This window comes from Sinocyclocheilus grahami, unplaced genomic scaffold (assembly GCF_001515645.1).
Source record: "Sinocyclocheilus grahami isolate Dianchi unplaced genomic scaffold, SAMN03320097.WGS_v1.1 scaffold259.1, whole genome shotgun sequence".
Classification (NCBI taxonomy): domain Eukaryota; kingdom Metazoa; phylum Chordata; class Actinopteri; order Cypriniformes; family Cyprinidae; genus Sinocyclocheilus; species Sinocyclocheilus grahami.
Genome location: NW_015505438.1, coordinates 870,487 through 884,332, shown reverse-complemented (window position 1 = coordinate 884,332; position 13,846 = coordinate 870,487). Strand labels below are relative to the sequence as shown.

At 37.3% G+C, this 13,846-nt stretch overlaps 1 protein-coding gene across 2 annotated transcripts in view; it reads left to right on the top strand.

Annotated features, from left to right (window-relative positions):
- LOC107598979 (mediator of RNA polymerase II transcription subunit 27-like) overlaps positions 1 to 13,264 on the top strand; it is a 66,346-nt gene extending 53,082 nt beyond the window's left edge. The window contains exons 5-6 of one of the 2 annotated variants that reach the window (XM_016290449.1): positions 9,220 to 9,327; positions 13,150 to 13,264. In XM_016290449.1, coding sequence (XP_016145935.1) covers positions 9,220 to 9,327; positions 13,150 to 13,176 — 135 coding nt within the window. In that variant the 3' untranslated portion in view covers positions 13,177 to 13,264. Of the gene's footprint in view, positions 1 to 9,219; positions 9,328 to 9,562; positions 9,707 to 13,149 lie in introns of those variants that run through there. The other variant, XM_016290448.1, reaches the window with a different exon arrangement.
- Positions 13,265 to 13,846: the final 582 nt, after the last annotated feature.

Sequence of the window (13,846 nt, the reverse complement as noted above, 5' to 3'; positions counted from 1 at the left end):
TTTTGTTATGTTGCTGCCTTATGTTAAACTGCTTTTAACTGCATACACCTTATTGACAAAGCAAAAACAGAATTGTCACTTCTTCGTAAATTTATTAAAAATAAAAAAACTGAAATAAGTACATTGCATAAGTATTCATACCCTTAACTTAGCACTTAGCTGAAGCACCTTTACAGCCTCAAGTCTTTTTTGTTTGATGCGACAAGCTTTGCTCATCAGCATTTGGCAATTATGTGCCATTCTTCACCTCACCTGTTCACCTCTCAAGCTCTGTCAGCTTGGATGGGGGCAGATGCACATTTTCAGGCTTCTCCAGAAATATTTGATTGGGTTCAAGCTCAGGCTCTGGCTGGGCCATCAAGGACATTCACAGAGTTGTCTATAAGCCACTCTTGCTGTGTGTTTAGGGTCATTGTCCTTTTGGAAGGTCAATCTTCTGCCCAGTATGAGATTCTGAATGCTCTGGGCTAGGTTTTCATTAAGGCTATCTCAATATTTTGGTGCATTGAGATTTTCTTCTACTCTGATGTGTCCCAGTCTCTGTTGCTGAAAAACAGCTCCACAGCATGAGGCTGCTACCAGCACACTTTACTTTTGGGATGGTACTCTGCAGGTGATGAGCAATGCCTGGTTTCCTTCAAACATGATGCTTGGAATTGAGGTTCATCAGACCAGAGAATCTTGTTTCTCACAGTCTGAGGGTCCTTTAGGTGCTTTTTTTGCAAATTCCAAGTGTGTTTTCATGTGTCTTCACTAAAGACAGGATTTAGTTTTTCCACACCGCCATAAAGCCCAGATCGGTGGAGTGTTGCAGCGATGTTTGTACTTCTGTAGGTTTCTACTATCTCCACATATGATCATGGAGCTCAACTAGAGTAACCATCAGGTTCTTGGTCACCGCTCTAACCAAAGCCTTTCTCCATCAATTCCTCAGTTTGGCCAGGAGGCTAGCTCTAGGAAGAGTCCTGGTTGTTCCAAACATCTTCCATTATGGATAATGGAGGCTACATGCTTCTGTGAACCTTCAATGCAGCAGAGTTTTTTTCTGAACTCTTCCCCACATGTGTGGCTTGACACAAACCTGTTTCTGAGCTCTACAGGCAGTTATTTTGAGCTCAGGGCTTGTTTTTTACTCTGTTATGCATTATCAGCTGTTAGACCTTTTATTAAGACGTGTGCCTTTCCAAATCATACCCATTCAATTGAATTTGTCACAGGTTAATTTCACTCGAAGTGTAGTAACATCTACAAGCGATATGAATGCGCCTGAGCTAAATATCAGCTGTCCCAGGTAATGGTATGAATACTTATGCAATGGAATCAATCATTTAAGTTTTTTATTTTTAATAAATTTGCAAAGATGTTAAAAACCTTTTGCTTTACCATTATGGTGTATGGAGTGTAGATTGATGTGAAAAAAAGCATTTTAAAGCAGTTTAACATAAGGCAGCAACATAACAAAATGTGAAAAAAATGAAGGGGTATGAGTACTTTCACAAGTGTGTGTATGTACCATTAGCAAGAAGCTTGGTGAGATGGAAACAACTGTTGGTGCGATTATTCGGAAATGGAAGAAATACAAAATAACCATCAATCAGCCTCGGTCTGGAGCTCCGTGCAAGATGTTGCCTCATGGGGTAAGGATGATCATAAGAAAGGTGAGTGATCAGCCAAGAACTACACGGGAGGAGCTTGTTAATGATCTTAAGGCAGTTGGGACCACAGTCACCAAGCAAACCATTGGTAACACACTACGCCGCAATAGACTGAAATCCTGCCGCGCCCGCAAGGTCCCCCCGCTCAAGAAGGCACATGTACAGGCCCGTTTAAAGTTTACCAGTGAACATCTAAATGATTCAGAGAAGGCTTGGGAGAAAGGCTGTGGTCGGATGAGACCAAAATTGAGCTCTTTGGCATTAACTTGACTCGCCGTGTTTGTAGGGAGAGAAATGCTGACTATGACCCCAAGAACACCATCCCTACATTCAAGCACGGAGGTGGAAACATTATGCTCTGGGGCTGTTTTCTGCTAAGGGTACAGGACGACTTCACCGCATTGAGGGGCAAATGGATGGGACCATGTACTGTAAAATCGTGGACGAGAACCTCCTTCCCTCAGCCAGAACACTGAAGATGGGTCATGGATGGGTCTTCCAGCATGACAATGACCCGAAACATACCACCAAGGCAACAAAGGAGTGTCTCAAGAAGAAGCACATTAAGGAATTTAAGGAAACCTTAAGGATTTAGAGAGGATCTGTAAAGAGGAGTGGACCAAAATGCCTCCTGAATTGTGTGCAAACCTGGTGATCAACTACAAAAAACGTCTTGCCTCTGTGCTTGCCAACAAGGGTTTCTGCACCAAGTACTAAGTCATGTTTTGCTTGGGGATCAAATACTTATTTCACTCACTGAAATGCAAATCAATTTCTAACCTTTTATATAATGTGTTTTTTCTGGATATTTTTGGTTGGTATTCTGTCTCTATACGTTAAAATACACCTACCATAAAAAATTACAGACCCTTCATTTCTTTGTAAGTGGACAAACTTACAAAATCAGCAGGGGATCAAATAAATATTTTTCCCACTGTATAAGGCAGGTGTTATAAGTGAACAAAAATAACTGCTTTCGTTTTTGGGCATCCACCCTCTAAGTTGCCTTTCTGGCAAGAAAAATAATATTTCAATTTACATTTGGGAGAACTATAACTTTAAAGGCTGTCAGGGGTAATGGATTCAGGCTGTGAGTGCTGGTGTCGACTGCCAGCGCCAAACGGTTCCGGGCAGAGGCCAGGCGTTCAGCTACTCTGACAGACATGAATTTAATAAGCAAACCTTAAAGTGGGGAAAACATGTGTTGTGAGGCTCACGGAGTATGAATGGGTGTTTGTGCTGGATCTTGCCATGATTGATCATGTCTACAGAGTTTATTTTTCCCCCCACTGTTGAGTTTTGAAGGTTTTGTGTGTGTGTGTGTGTGTGTGTCAGAGAGAACTTGCCAGTGTATCGTACACTACATATCTGTACACTCTTGTTTGCTTGATGTCAGGTGATTTGAAGGAGCCTTGTGTAGGGATATTTTACAAAAATAATTTCTGTTCCAAACCTTTGAGACTTCCTTTCTTCTGTTGGACACATTTTTCTGTATTCCCAGTATATATCTTTCTTTGTCTAAAAATGTAAGTGCTTGTTTTGATTTTTTTTTTTTGTATTTTTATTTTTACCTATCCAATTTTGTTTTGCCATTTGTCTTACCATCCTTTACAACCAGTCTTATTTTAGCATTATTTATTAAAGCAATAACCCCCGTGAAGCTGTGTTTTACAGTGAATTTATAACAGCTAAGGGCGTTGTTCGGCACGACACAAAGCGGAGTGTAATGAAGTCTGAGAAAGTGTATCTCCATTTCTCCATAGTGAGACCCAATATTCTGTAAAAGTTTTCCAAGTACCAGGTGTGGGAATCTATGGCAGTGGCATCTCCTTCAACGGATATGGTTCATGTTTACAATCAGCTCTTTCACCCAAACAACAAATAATTTCCTATTCATATATTTATTCATGTATGCATGGAACCTCACTAGACTCTTTGGCTGGACATCAGTGACATGTTTGCTTTTCTTCATTGACTCCCAGACAATCCATCCATTGTAATGCTTGTGAAATCTCATTTTAATTCATTTCTTTCTTTTTCACAATAGTACATTCAGCTCTGCCACACTACAATCCCTTTGTAAAAAAGCGGTCCCCTCCATATTGCATTATTGGTTTGGCATTTATAAAAACTGAGCTCGGAGGAACTGAAAACTCTCCTCTGAATCTCAAATGAACTGATATTTCATTTCTTCTGATTCCTAGTTTCTTTTTATGTCAAACTTTGTCACCTGGGTGTTATTTTAGCTGAACTTTATCACGCTGGTCGCCATTGTCCGTCTTTTTTCAGACCGCCTGAGCGTGTTCCCCTTCACAGTCAGTGGTGGGGTCAAATCTAGCGGCTTCTGAAAACCTCAGAGGGACCACAAAAAGAACCGTCACCCCCCTGCCAGCATTCAGACCTGGCCCAGGCTTACCCAACATCCTTCACTGTGCCTGATACATAAATTATTCAGCAAGTGAGGCTCAGCCGAAACCCATTGCTGTTTTGTTCACGGGACGGTGTTGATGTTTGAACAGCTTTGGCAAATATCGAGGGGGTGGACCCCTCTTCCTGGCCATGTTGTACTGTATCTGTCTTTCTCTCTGAGGTGTGTGTAGCGTGAATGTGAGGATTTAAGAATATTGTACTGGGATTTCCTCCTTTGCCTTAGATTAAACCCATTTTAAGCCAAAAGACTCAAGCGAAACCCCTCCTGACAGCAGATGGTTTCAGGCTGGAGTGTGAACTTTTTTTGGCATGAAGGAAAACTAATTCTCAGAAGAGATGGGTTTTGTGCTATATGTTTTAGTAATTGAGAAAAATTGGCCAAACCAGCTGTTTCTGATTTGCAATTCAACTCTAAAATAAAGATATTTTGGTTGAATAAATATTAATTGCGACCAGGGCCGCATTAAGACCTTACAGGGCCCCGGGGCTATGACTTACTGCAGGGCCCCCCATTACAAATAAAATATACTGTATATATAGCTTTAAATAGGATTTTTATCCCATCAAAATTGATGCATTGAAATTTCATAATTCTTGTTACCAATTTCAATACTAAAAAAAAAATAAAAATTATAACCCAAGTAAAAACAAGCTTATACTTAAGACAAGTAAACAGCCACAAATTACAAAAAAATAGACCTACTTGAAACACTTAAAGCACTGAATAATAAATTATATTGTATAAAATAACTGTACAAACAAACTGAATAGTCTTCACTGTATAAATTCAATATACATTCATTCTTATTTATTTTACAAAAGTGATTTGGTCAAGGACAGTGAGTGATTTTCTTTCTAATGTTTGATTAACATCATTGACATAAATTAGGCTGCTTTAGAGGAATAGCTCACCCACAAATTAAAGGTATGTTGTTGTTCTAAACCTGTATGAGTTTCCTTCTGCTGTTGAATGTAAAGGTATATATTTGGAACAATACTGGTAACCCAACAGTTGCTGGGCCCCCATGACTTCCATAGTATGAAAAACAAAATACACTACTGGAGTCAATGGGACCAGAAACTTTCTAGTTACGAACATTCTTCAAAATATCTTCTTTTATGTTGAGGAGAACAAAGAAATTCATACAGGTTTAGAACAACTTGAGGCTGAGTAAATTATGACAGTATTTTCATTTTTGGGTGAACTATCACTTTAAAATCTCATCATATTAGGATCTCACATAGCCTACTACTACACTTGCTTTATATTTAACTATTAACGTTCATTTACGACACAAATGACTGTGTTGACGAGAAGACATTTTGACACACAACATTTGAACGTTTAAGCACAAGGCGCGAGAATTTAGACTGGCAGGTGCACGTGAATCAGGCCATAATGCGCGCATTTGCCAAAATTAATTTTGTCCCACTGCTTAATGTCCCTGAACAAGTTAAATTTGTTTTTAAACCATAATGCTTAAAATGCGTTTAAATGAAAAGCTTAATGCCACGCAAAACGATTGATAAATTTCTACCGGTTTATCTCTCAACCCATAAGCGAATATACTTTGTTCAAACACAAAAAGCAATATACATCCATCAAGTTGTTAACTTGTTAATCAAACTAACCTAAAATCTGTGGGGACGATGACGCTGTGATTTTATCTGCTCCATGTGCCCGGTACACTTGCTGTTTCACAACTTCCACTCCATCATCAGCTTTAGTAAAATAGCCTGATAGCTGGGGATTTTACTGACTAACTCATTTTTTTTTTTTAGAATGGCCCCTCTCTCGCTTTCTTTAGTTTACATTTTTACTTATCGAAGATTGTTCTTTGCATGACCATTTCCAGATTATGCCAGAACGAAGTGAAGAGAGGTGAATGTGGACATTGCAGCGATCACCTGATTGATACGTGGTGCACGGGTCGTTCAAAAGTAAAAAAATATAGAATAAATGCATTTGATTGGTAAACCAAATTCAAACATGACGTTTTAATCTCTAAAGGTAATGCATGGAATATATGGAAAAGCTCTACTAAATAATAGCGTTAATAAGTGAGGGGCGGGACTTTGGCAATCAGCGCTACCGATGACCAGTCAATCTACTCCACAGGCCCTCTCCTTGTCTGGGCCCCGGGGCTTCAGCCCCGCCTAGCCCAATGGTTAATGCGGCCCTGATTGCAACCACTTTTATGTCCCAAAAGTTAATTGTTATTAAAATAAACAAATTAACTTTTTACATTTTGTTTATGACAGTCATACTAAAACTTTTTACTATGACTATCATTTATTTTTTGCTCATTTTATCTGTATTTTATGCATAGATTTATGCATATTTTATGAATATTTTCAGTCTTTAAACGTTCAATACATCATAAAAATATTTGCATTTTTAGCAGCTGTATCAATATTTATTGTGTAAATTAGGCTGCTTTAGAGGAATAGCTCACCCACAAATTAAAGGTCTGTTGTTGTTCTAAACCTGTATGAGTTTCCTTCTGCTGTTGAATGTAAAGGTATATATTTGGAACAATACTGGTAACCCAACAGTTGCTGGGCCCCCATGACTTCCATAGTATGAAAAACAAAATACACTACTGGAGTCAATGGGACCAGAAACTTTCTAGTTACGAACATTCTTCAAAATATCTTCTTTTATGTTGAGGAGAACAAAGAAATTCATACAGGTTTAGAACAACTTGAGGCTGAGTAAATTATGACAGTATTTTCATTTTTGGGTGAACTATCACTTTAAAATCTCATCATATTAGGATCTCACATAGCCTACTACTACACTTGCTTTATATTTAACTATTAACGTTCATTTACGACACAAATGACTGTGTTGACGAGAAGACATTTTGACACACAACATTTGAACGTTTAAGCACAAGGCGCGAGAATTTAGACTGGCAGGTGCACGTGAATCAGGCCATAATGCGCGCATTTGCCAAAATTAATTTGTTCAAACACAAAAAGCAATATACATCCATCAAGTTGTTAACTTGTTAATCAAACTAACCTAAAATCTGTGGGGACGATGACGCTGTGATTTTATCTGCTCCATGTGCCCGGTACACTTGCTGTTTCACAACTTCCACTCCATCATCAGCTTTAGTAAAATAGCCTGATAGCTGGGGATTTTACTGACTAACTCATTTTTTTTTTTTAGAATGGCCCCTCTCTCGCTTTCTTTAGTTTACATTTTTACTTATCGAAGATTGTTCTTTGCATGACCATTTCCAGATTATGCCAGAACGAAGTGAAGAGAGGTGAATGTGGACATTGCAGCGATCACCTGATTGATACGTGGTGCACGGGTCGTTCAAAAGTAAAAAAAATATAGAATAAATGCATTTGATTGGTAAACCAAATTCAAACATGACGTTTTAATCTCTAAAGGTAATGCATGGAATATATGGAAAAGCTCTACTAAATAATAGCGTTAATAAGTGAGGGGCGGGACTTTGGCAATCAGCGCTACCGATGACCAGTCAATCTACTCCACAGGCCCTCTCCTTGTCCGGGCCCCGGGGCTTCAGCCCCGCCTAGCCCAATGGTTAATGCGGCCCTGATTGCAACCACTTTTATGTCCCAAAAGTTAATTGTTATTAAAATAAACAAATTAACTTTTTACATTTTGTTTATGACAGTCATACTAAAACTTTTTACTATGACTATCATTTATTTTTTGCTCATTTTATCTGTATTTTATGCATAGATTTATGCATATTTTATGAATATTTTCAGTCTTTAAACGTTCAATACATCATAAAAATATTTGCATTTTTAGCAGCTGTATCAATATTTATTGTGAAGATGACATTTACATGAATATTTGATGTAAAGAAAAATCAAGAATCTTTTTTTTTTTTTTTTACATCTGAAAATTTTTATTTTTTAAATTCGAAAAATGCTTCAGAAAAAAGAAGTTGAGAAGAAAGTCACAAAGATGGTCTAAGGCAGGCTTTTTTTTTTTGTTAACACAAGAGGGCAAAAAGTGGTCATAGTTAAATATGAATTACGATCCAAAAGTTCATTCTTATTTAAATTAAAAAAAAATTGTGTTTGTTTATGAAGGTTATACTGTATTAAAACTCGGTAACACTTTACTTAAAGCCTTTATGTAAAAAAAAAAAAGTTTTAATGCATTAATTATGCTTTGTAATGCATTGTACAATATTATGAATAATTGTAACCACAGTTAATACATTATGACACTTATCAATTAATTGTTACACTTTGAATTTTAAATTTGTTTATAATTTGTTTATAATTATTTAAGATATTATGCATTATTATGAATATGAGTTAATTATGAATTAATGAATTATGAATAATTAAAATGCATTATATCCTTTATAACCCTTTATAATGCATTAGACACAAAGGCTTTAAGTGTTACCTAAAACTCTTTACCATGATTATCATTTATTTTTGCAAATTTTGTGTATTTTATGCATAGATTAATGCATATTTATCCATATTCGCAGTCTTAAAATATTTCAATCATCATGAAAATATAATGGCATTTTTTATCATTAACAAAAAATGAAATAATCAAACCATTTCAATATTTATTTAGATTTTTTTTTTTTTTTACCCAAATCATGACGACTGAATGTCATTTCTGTTACATAGATGATTTTGCCACTAATAAAGTTTTATCAAAAATTAGTGTAGTTGGTTTCCATGAAGACAAACAGTCAGTAAGAGCATACTTGAGATTGATTTCAAAGTGTGTACATATTATGTAAATAAATATTTGACATAAATTCAAGAATTGTTTAAAAAAAAATTCTTAAATTCATAATTTCCAGACAAGGTGTGATTTTGTCAAATAAGCCAAAAATGTGAAAATATTTAATTGTTTGTATTTAGTGTTGATTGTATTGCTTAGCAAGAAAGGAGATGAACATTTTATTTTAAATGTAATTTCCACCACAGAATATTAAGAGACATAGCACAAGGTCTTTTAAGGAAGTTTTTAGTCTTAACTTCCTTTAAAAGTTTTCAGTCTTCAGTCTTTTTCACTTTCTTCTTTAGGTTCTTTTTGTGAATGCAAAAAGTGGCCATAGTTGAAATATCATCCACTCATCCTATCTTCTGTTGTCTTATTTCTTTCCAGGTCACCCTGGGCAAGGTTTTGAAAGCCATTGTGGTAATGAGGAGCCTTTTTATTGACCGCACGATTGTCAGAGGTTATCATGAGAATGTATACTCTGAAGACGGAAAGGTAAAACATATCATTATGTTACATACATATCATCTTCATCCATTTTTTTCCCAGTTAAACCTTAACATTTAGCTTAAGCTGGTTTAGGTAACGATGTGAAATCCCTGGATTTTTAGCTATTGATAAAATTCTCTGCACAGCTGTTGAATAATTCACATGATGTGTTTGGCTCTCTCTTGAACATGAAAAGCATGTACGTATGCGATACCCTCTATCCTCACGTCCCCCGTGTCAGGTTGTCCTCTCATTCATTCTGAAGCGATCTGTACGTCTCTGCGAAAGCTGCAACGTTTGAACACTCATTGGTGACACTAATATGAGGTGGCCATCAAAGCTGCGGAGAGGCTTGATCACAGTTAATTATGGCAGTGAATGTGATTCTTCTGAACTGCTTGCCAGGCCGCTGGGCCTCTGCGTCCAAACGTGTGTGGTGAGCAATTGCATATTAACCTCCGCTGCTTTATGAGAAAGCTCAAACTGACAGTCACAGCAATGCTCGCACCAGGATATCAGTAGTTCGGCCTAAACCGCTCTCATTATGGTGGTAAAAACACATTAGTTAATTGCTTCGTGTAGATGAGAGATATGTTTGGAATGGAGTGCTTACGTACTGTTTACTGTATACTGTGCAGTTTACACCGTATACTGGTTATTTTTGTAAAAATGAAACCGTTTGCTGTAACATTTCAAACAGAAGAGTAGTATGCCAGTATGTTGTTTTTAATGTATTATTTGGTGTATTTTGGTTATAAAAAGTTGAGAATTATTATAATTGAAAATAAAACTGAATTAAATTGATATAAAAATTACTGTCTGATTAAGTTTTGATGGTCTGATTTAGTAATGAGTCAAAAAAAGATTGTTGCGTTGCAATAAAAAATTCTATGATCAAAAAATATTCAGTCTTTAAATATGTGAACCCATCATATAAATATTGCATTTTTAGCGTTTTATGATAATCTAAAAGTATGTAATCATAGACCATTTTAAATATTCATTTTGAATGTGTAAGTGTGTGTGTGTATATGTATATGTAATTGCATATACAGTGGGTACGGAAAGTATTCAGACCCCCTTACATTTTTCACTCTGTTATATTGCAGCCATTTGCTAAAATCATTTAAGTTAATTTTTTTTCCTCAATGTACACACAGCACCCCATATTGACAGAAAAACACAGAATTGTTGACATTTTTGCAGATTTATTAAAAAAGAAAAACTGAAATATCACATGGTCCTAAGTATTCAGACCCTTTGCTCAGTATTTAGTAGAAGCACCCTTTTGATCTAATACAGCCATGAGTCTTTTTGGGAAAGATGCAACAAGTTTTTCACACCTGGATTTGGGGATCCTCTGCCATTCCTCCTTGCAGATCCTCTCCAGTTCTGTCAGGTTGGATGGTAAACGTTGGTGGACAGCCATTTTTAGGTCTCTCCAGAGATGCTCAATTGGGTTTAAGTCAGGGCTCTGACTGGGCCATTCAAGAACAGTCACAGAGTTGTTGTGAAGCCACTCCTTCATTATTTTAGCTGTGTGCTTAGGGTCATTGTCTTGTTGGAAGATAAACCTTCGGCCCAGTCTGAGGTCCTGAGCACTCTGGAGAAAGTTTTCGTCCAGGATATCCCTGTACTTGGCCGCATTCATCTTTCCCTCAATTGCAACCAGTCGTCCTGTCCCTGCAGCTGAAAAACACCCCAACAGCATGATGCTGCCACCACCATGCTTCACTGTTGAGACTGTATTGGACAGGTGATGAGCAGTGCCTGGTTTTCTCCACACATACCACTTAGAATTAAGGCCAAAAAGTTCTATCTTGGACTCATCAGACCAGAGAATCTTATTTCTCACCATCTCACAACTCCATGCGGGCTTTCATGTGTCTTGCACTGAGGAGAGGCTTCCGTCGGACCACTCTGCCATAAAGCCCCGACTGGTGGAGGGCTGCAGTGATGATTGACTTGCTACAACTTTCTCCCATCTCCCGACTGCATCTCTGGAGCTCAGCCACAGGGATCTTTGGGTTCTTCTTTACCTCTCTCACCAAGGCTCTTCTCCCCCGATAGCTCAGTTTGGCCAGACGGCCAGCTCTAGGAAGGGTTCTGGTCATCCCAAACGTCTTCCATTTAAGGAATGGAGGCCACTGTGCTCTTGGGAACCTTAAGTGCAGCAGAAATTTTTTTGTAACCTTGGCCAGATCTGTGCCTTGCCACAATTCTGTCTCTGAGCTCTTCAGACAGTTCCTTTGACCTCATGATTCTCATTTGCTCTGACATGCACTGTGAGATGTAAGGTCTTATATAGACAGGTGTGTGGCTTTCCAAATCAAGTCCAATCAGTATAATCAAACACAGCTGGACTCAAATGAAGGTGTAGAACCATCTCAAGGATGATCAGAAGAAATGGACAGCACCTGAGTTAAATATATGAGTGGAACCTTAAGTGCAGCAGATTTTTTTTTTGTAACCTTGGCCAGATCTGTGCCTTGCCACAATTCTGTCTCTGAGCTCTTCAGGCAGTTCCTTTTGACCTCATGATTCTCATTTGCTCTGACATGCACTGTGAGCTGTAAGGTCTTATATAGACAGGTGTGTGGTTTTCCTAATCAAGTCCAATCAGTATAATCAAATACAGCTGGACTCAAATGAAGGTGTAGAACTATCTCAAGGATGATCAGAAGAAATGGACAGCACCTGAGTTAAATATATGAGTGTCACAGCAAAGGGTCTGAATACTTAGGACCATGTGATATTTCAGTTTTTCTTTTTTAATAAATCTGCAAAAATGTCAACAATTCTGTGTTTTTCTGTCAATATGGGGTGCTGTGTGTACATTAATGAGGAAAAAAAATTAACTTAAATGATTTTAGCAAATGGCTGCAATATAACAAAGAGTGAAAAATTTAAGGGGGTCTGAATACTTTCCGTACCCTCTGTATATATAATAATATATGTATATTATATATATGTAATTTTTACCCAAATTATGACAAGTCTAATTAAGTAATGAGTCAAAGAGACTAGCTGATATTAATTCCTGTTATTTTGAGATACTAGGATTAATAGGTCAAATATTATGTCTTATTTATGGCAAGAGATTTATATTCAACCATTGTTTAGTTTTTTTTCAGCTATAAATAAACAGCAGAGAACAGAAACAAGATTGAGTTTAAATATCTGCTCATCTTCAGGAAGGAAACTCAGCCTCTCAAAAACAAGTGAACAAACAGTAATTCATTCCTGTTCATTATAGATTTAAAATTATGGAGCTTTAAAATGAGATGAGCTCTTTCTGGATGTTAAAAATACATACTGCTTATTTAAAATTAAACCTTGGGTTGAGCAGAAATCAATCAGAGGATACAAACAGCAAGAAACACATCTCGAAGAATTCTGCCCAAACTTTGCATTCTTTTTAGTTCCATCTAAATATTAAATTGTATACAGTATGTTTTATTTTTATTTTATTTTAAATTATTTTGTTTTATTTACCATTTTCAGTATGAAACGCTGCAGAAAACTCCTGCCCTTGAATCAACCTCAGAGGTCTTTTTGGGACTGTGTGAGGTGTCAATTCAGGGCAGAATATCGACAGGCTTTTTTCTTTAAACCTCCTCTCTGGTCCTTGCAATTCAAATGATGCCACATAGCTTACCATAACCACATGCAAGAGGCCCAACAGAGCCTGCCTGAACCTCCAAGCACACAGAAAACGGGAGATGAAGGGGTAGGAGAAGGGAAACTATGCTATCAAAGTAGGGCTTCAAAGACTATCTCAGACATCTCTTGGGTAATTTGCGATCCGGCATTCTTTTTACTTCAAAGGGCAGCAGTGTATGGAGGTGGGTTTGAGGACAGAGGGGAGATTGAGTCTGATTTCTCTGATAAATGCTGACACCGGGCCTGTTTGATATTAGATTCAGAGAACATTTTGATTTGTTGTCGTCTTTGAAAACTCTTCTGATGACCTTCGCTCAACGGGTTGATTACTGATGGCTTTTTTCACCCCCAAACAACAGTCCGGACATCAGACGCAGGGCTTATTCGTAACTGACCTTTAAACTGTCAAATAAAGTGTATATGTTTTCTAAGTTCTGCAGATATTTCTGTACTCTTTATGTGTGCTTAATCTATGCCTCTAACTTTATTTAATTATTTTTCTAGGTCTTGAGTTTTTTTTTTTTTCATACCATTTGGTGCGCTGGTTTAAAAGAACTTTAAAGTTCTAAAAAAATCGTTTAAATTCTTTAGCTCTATGGTGTTTCACTCTTGTTGGCAGACTAGCAAGTCATGCTTTAAAGAAGGTTTACCTAACATCCTAAGGTATAGTTCGGGGAACACGCCTAGAACAGGTATACCTTTAGTTAAGATATACCTTTAGAGTCTTCGTAGCGAGCTTAGAGACAACGTTATCGGGAAACGCAGCCCTGCGAAGTTCAGAGTCCACTTCAAAAGGAGATATTTTATTTAACAGAAATCACATTTCAAAAACTACAACGAACGACTTGTTTGGACTACAATG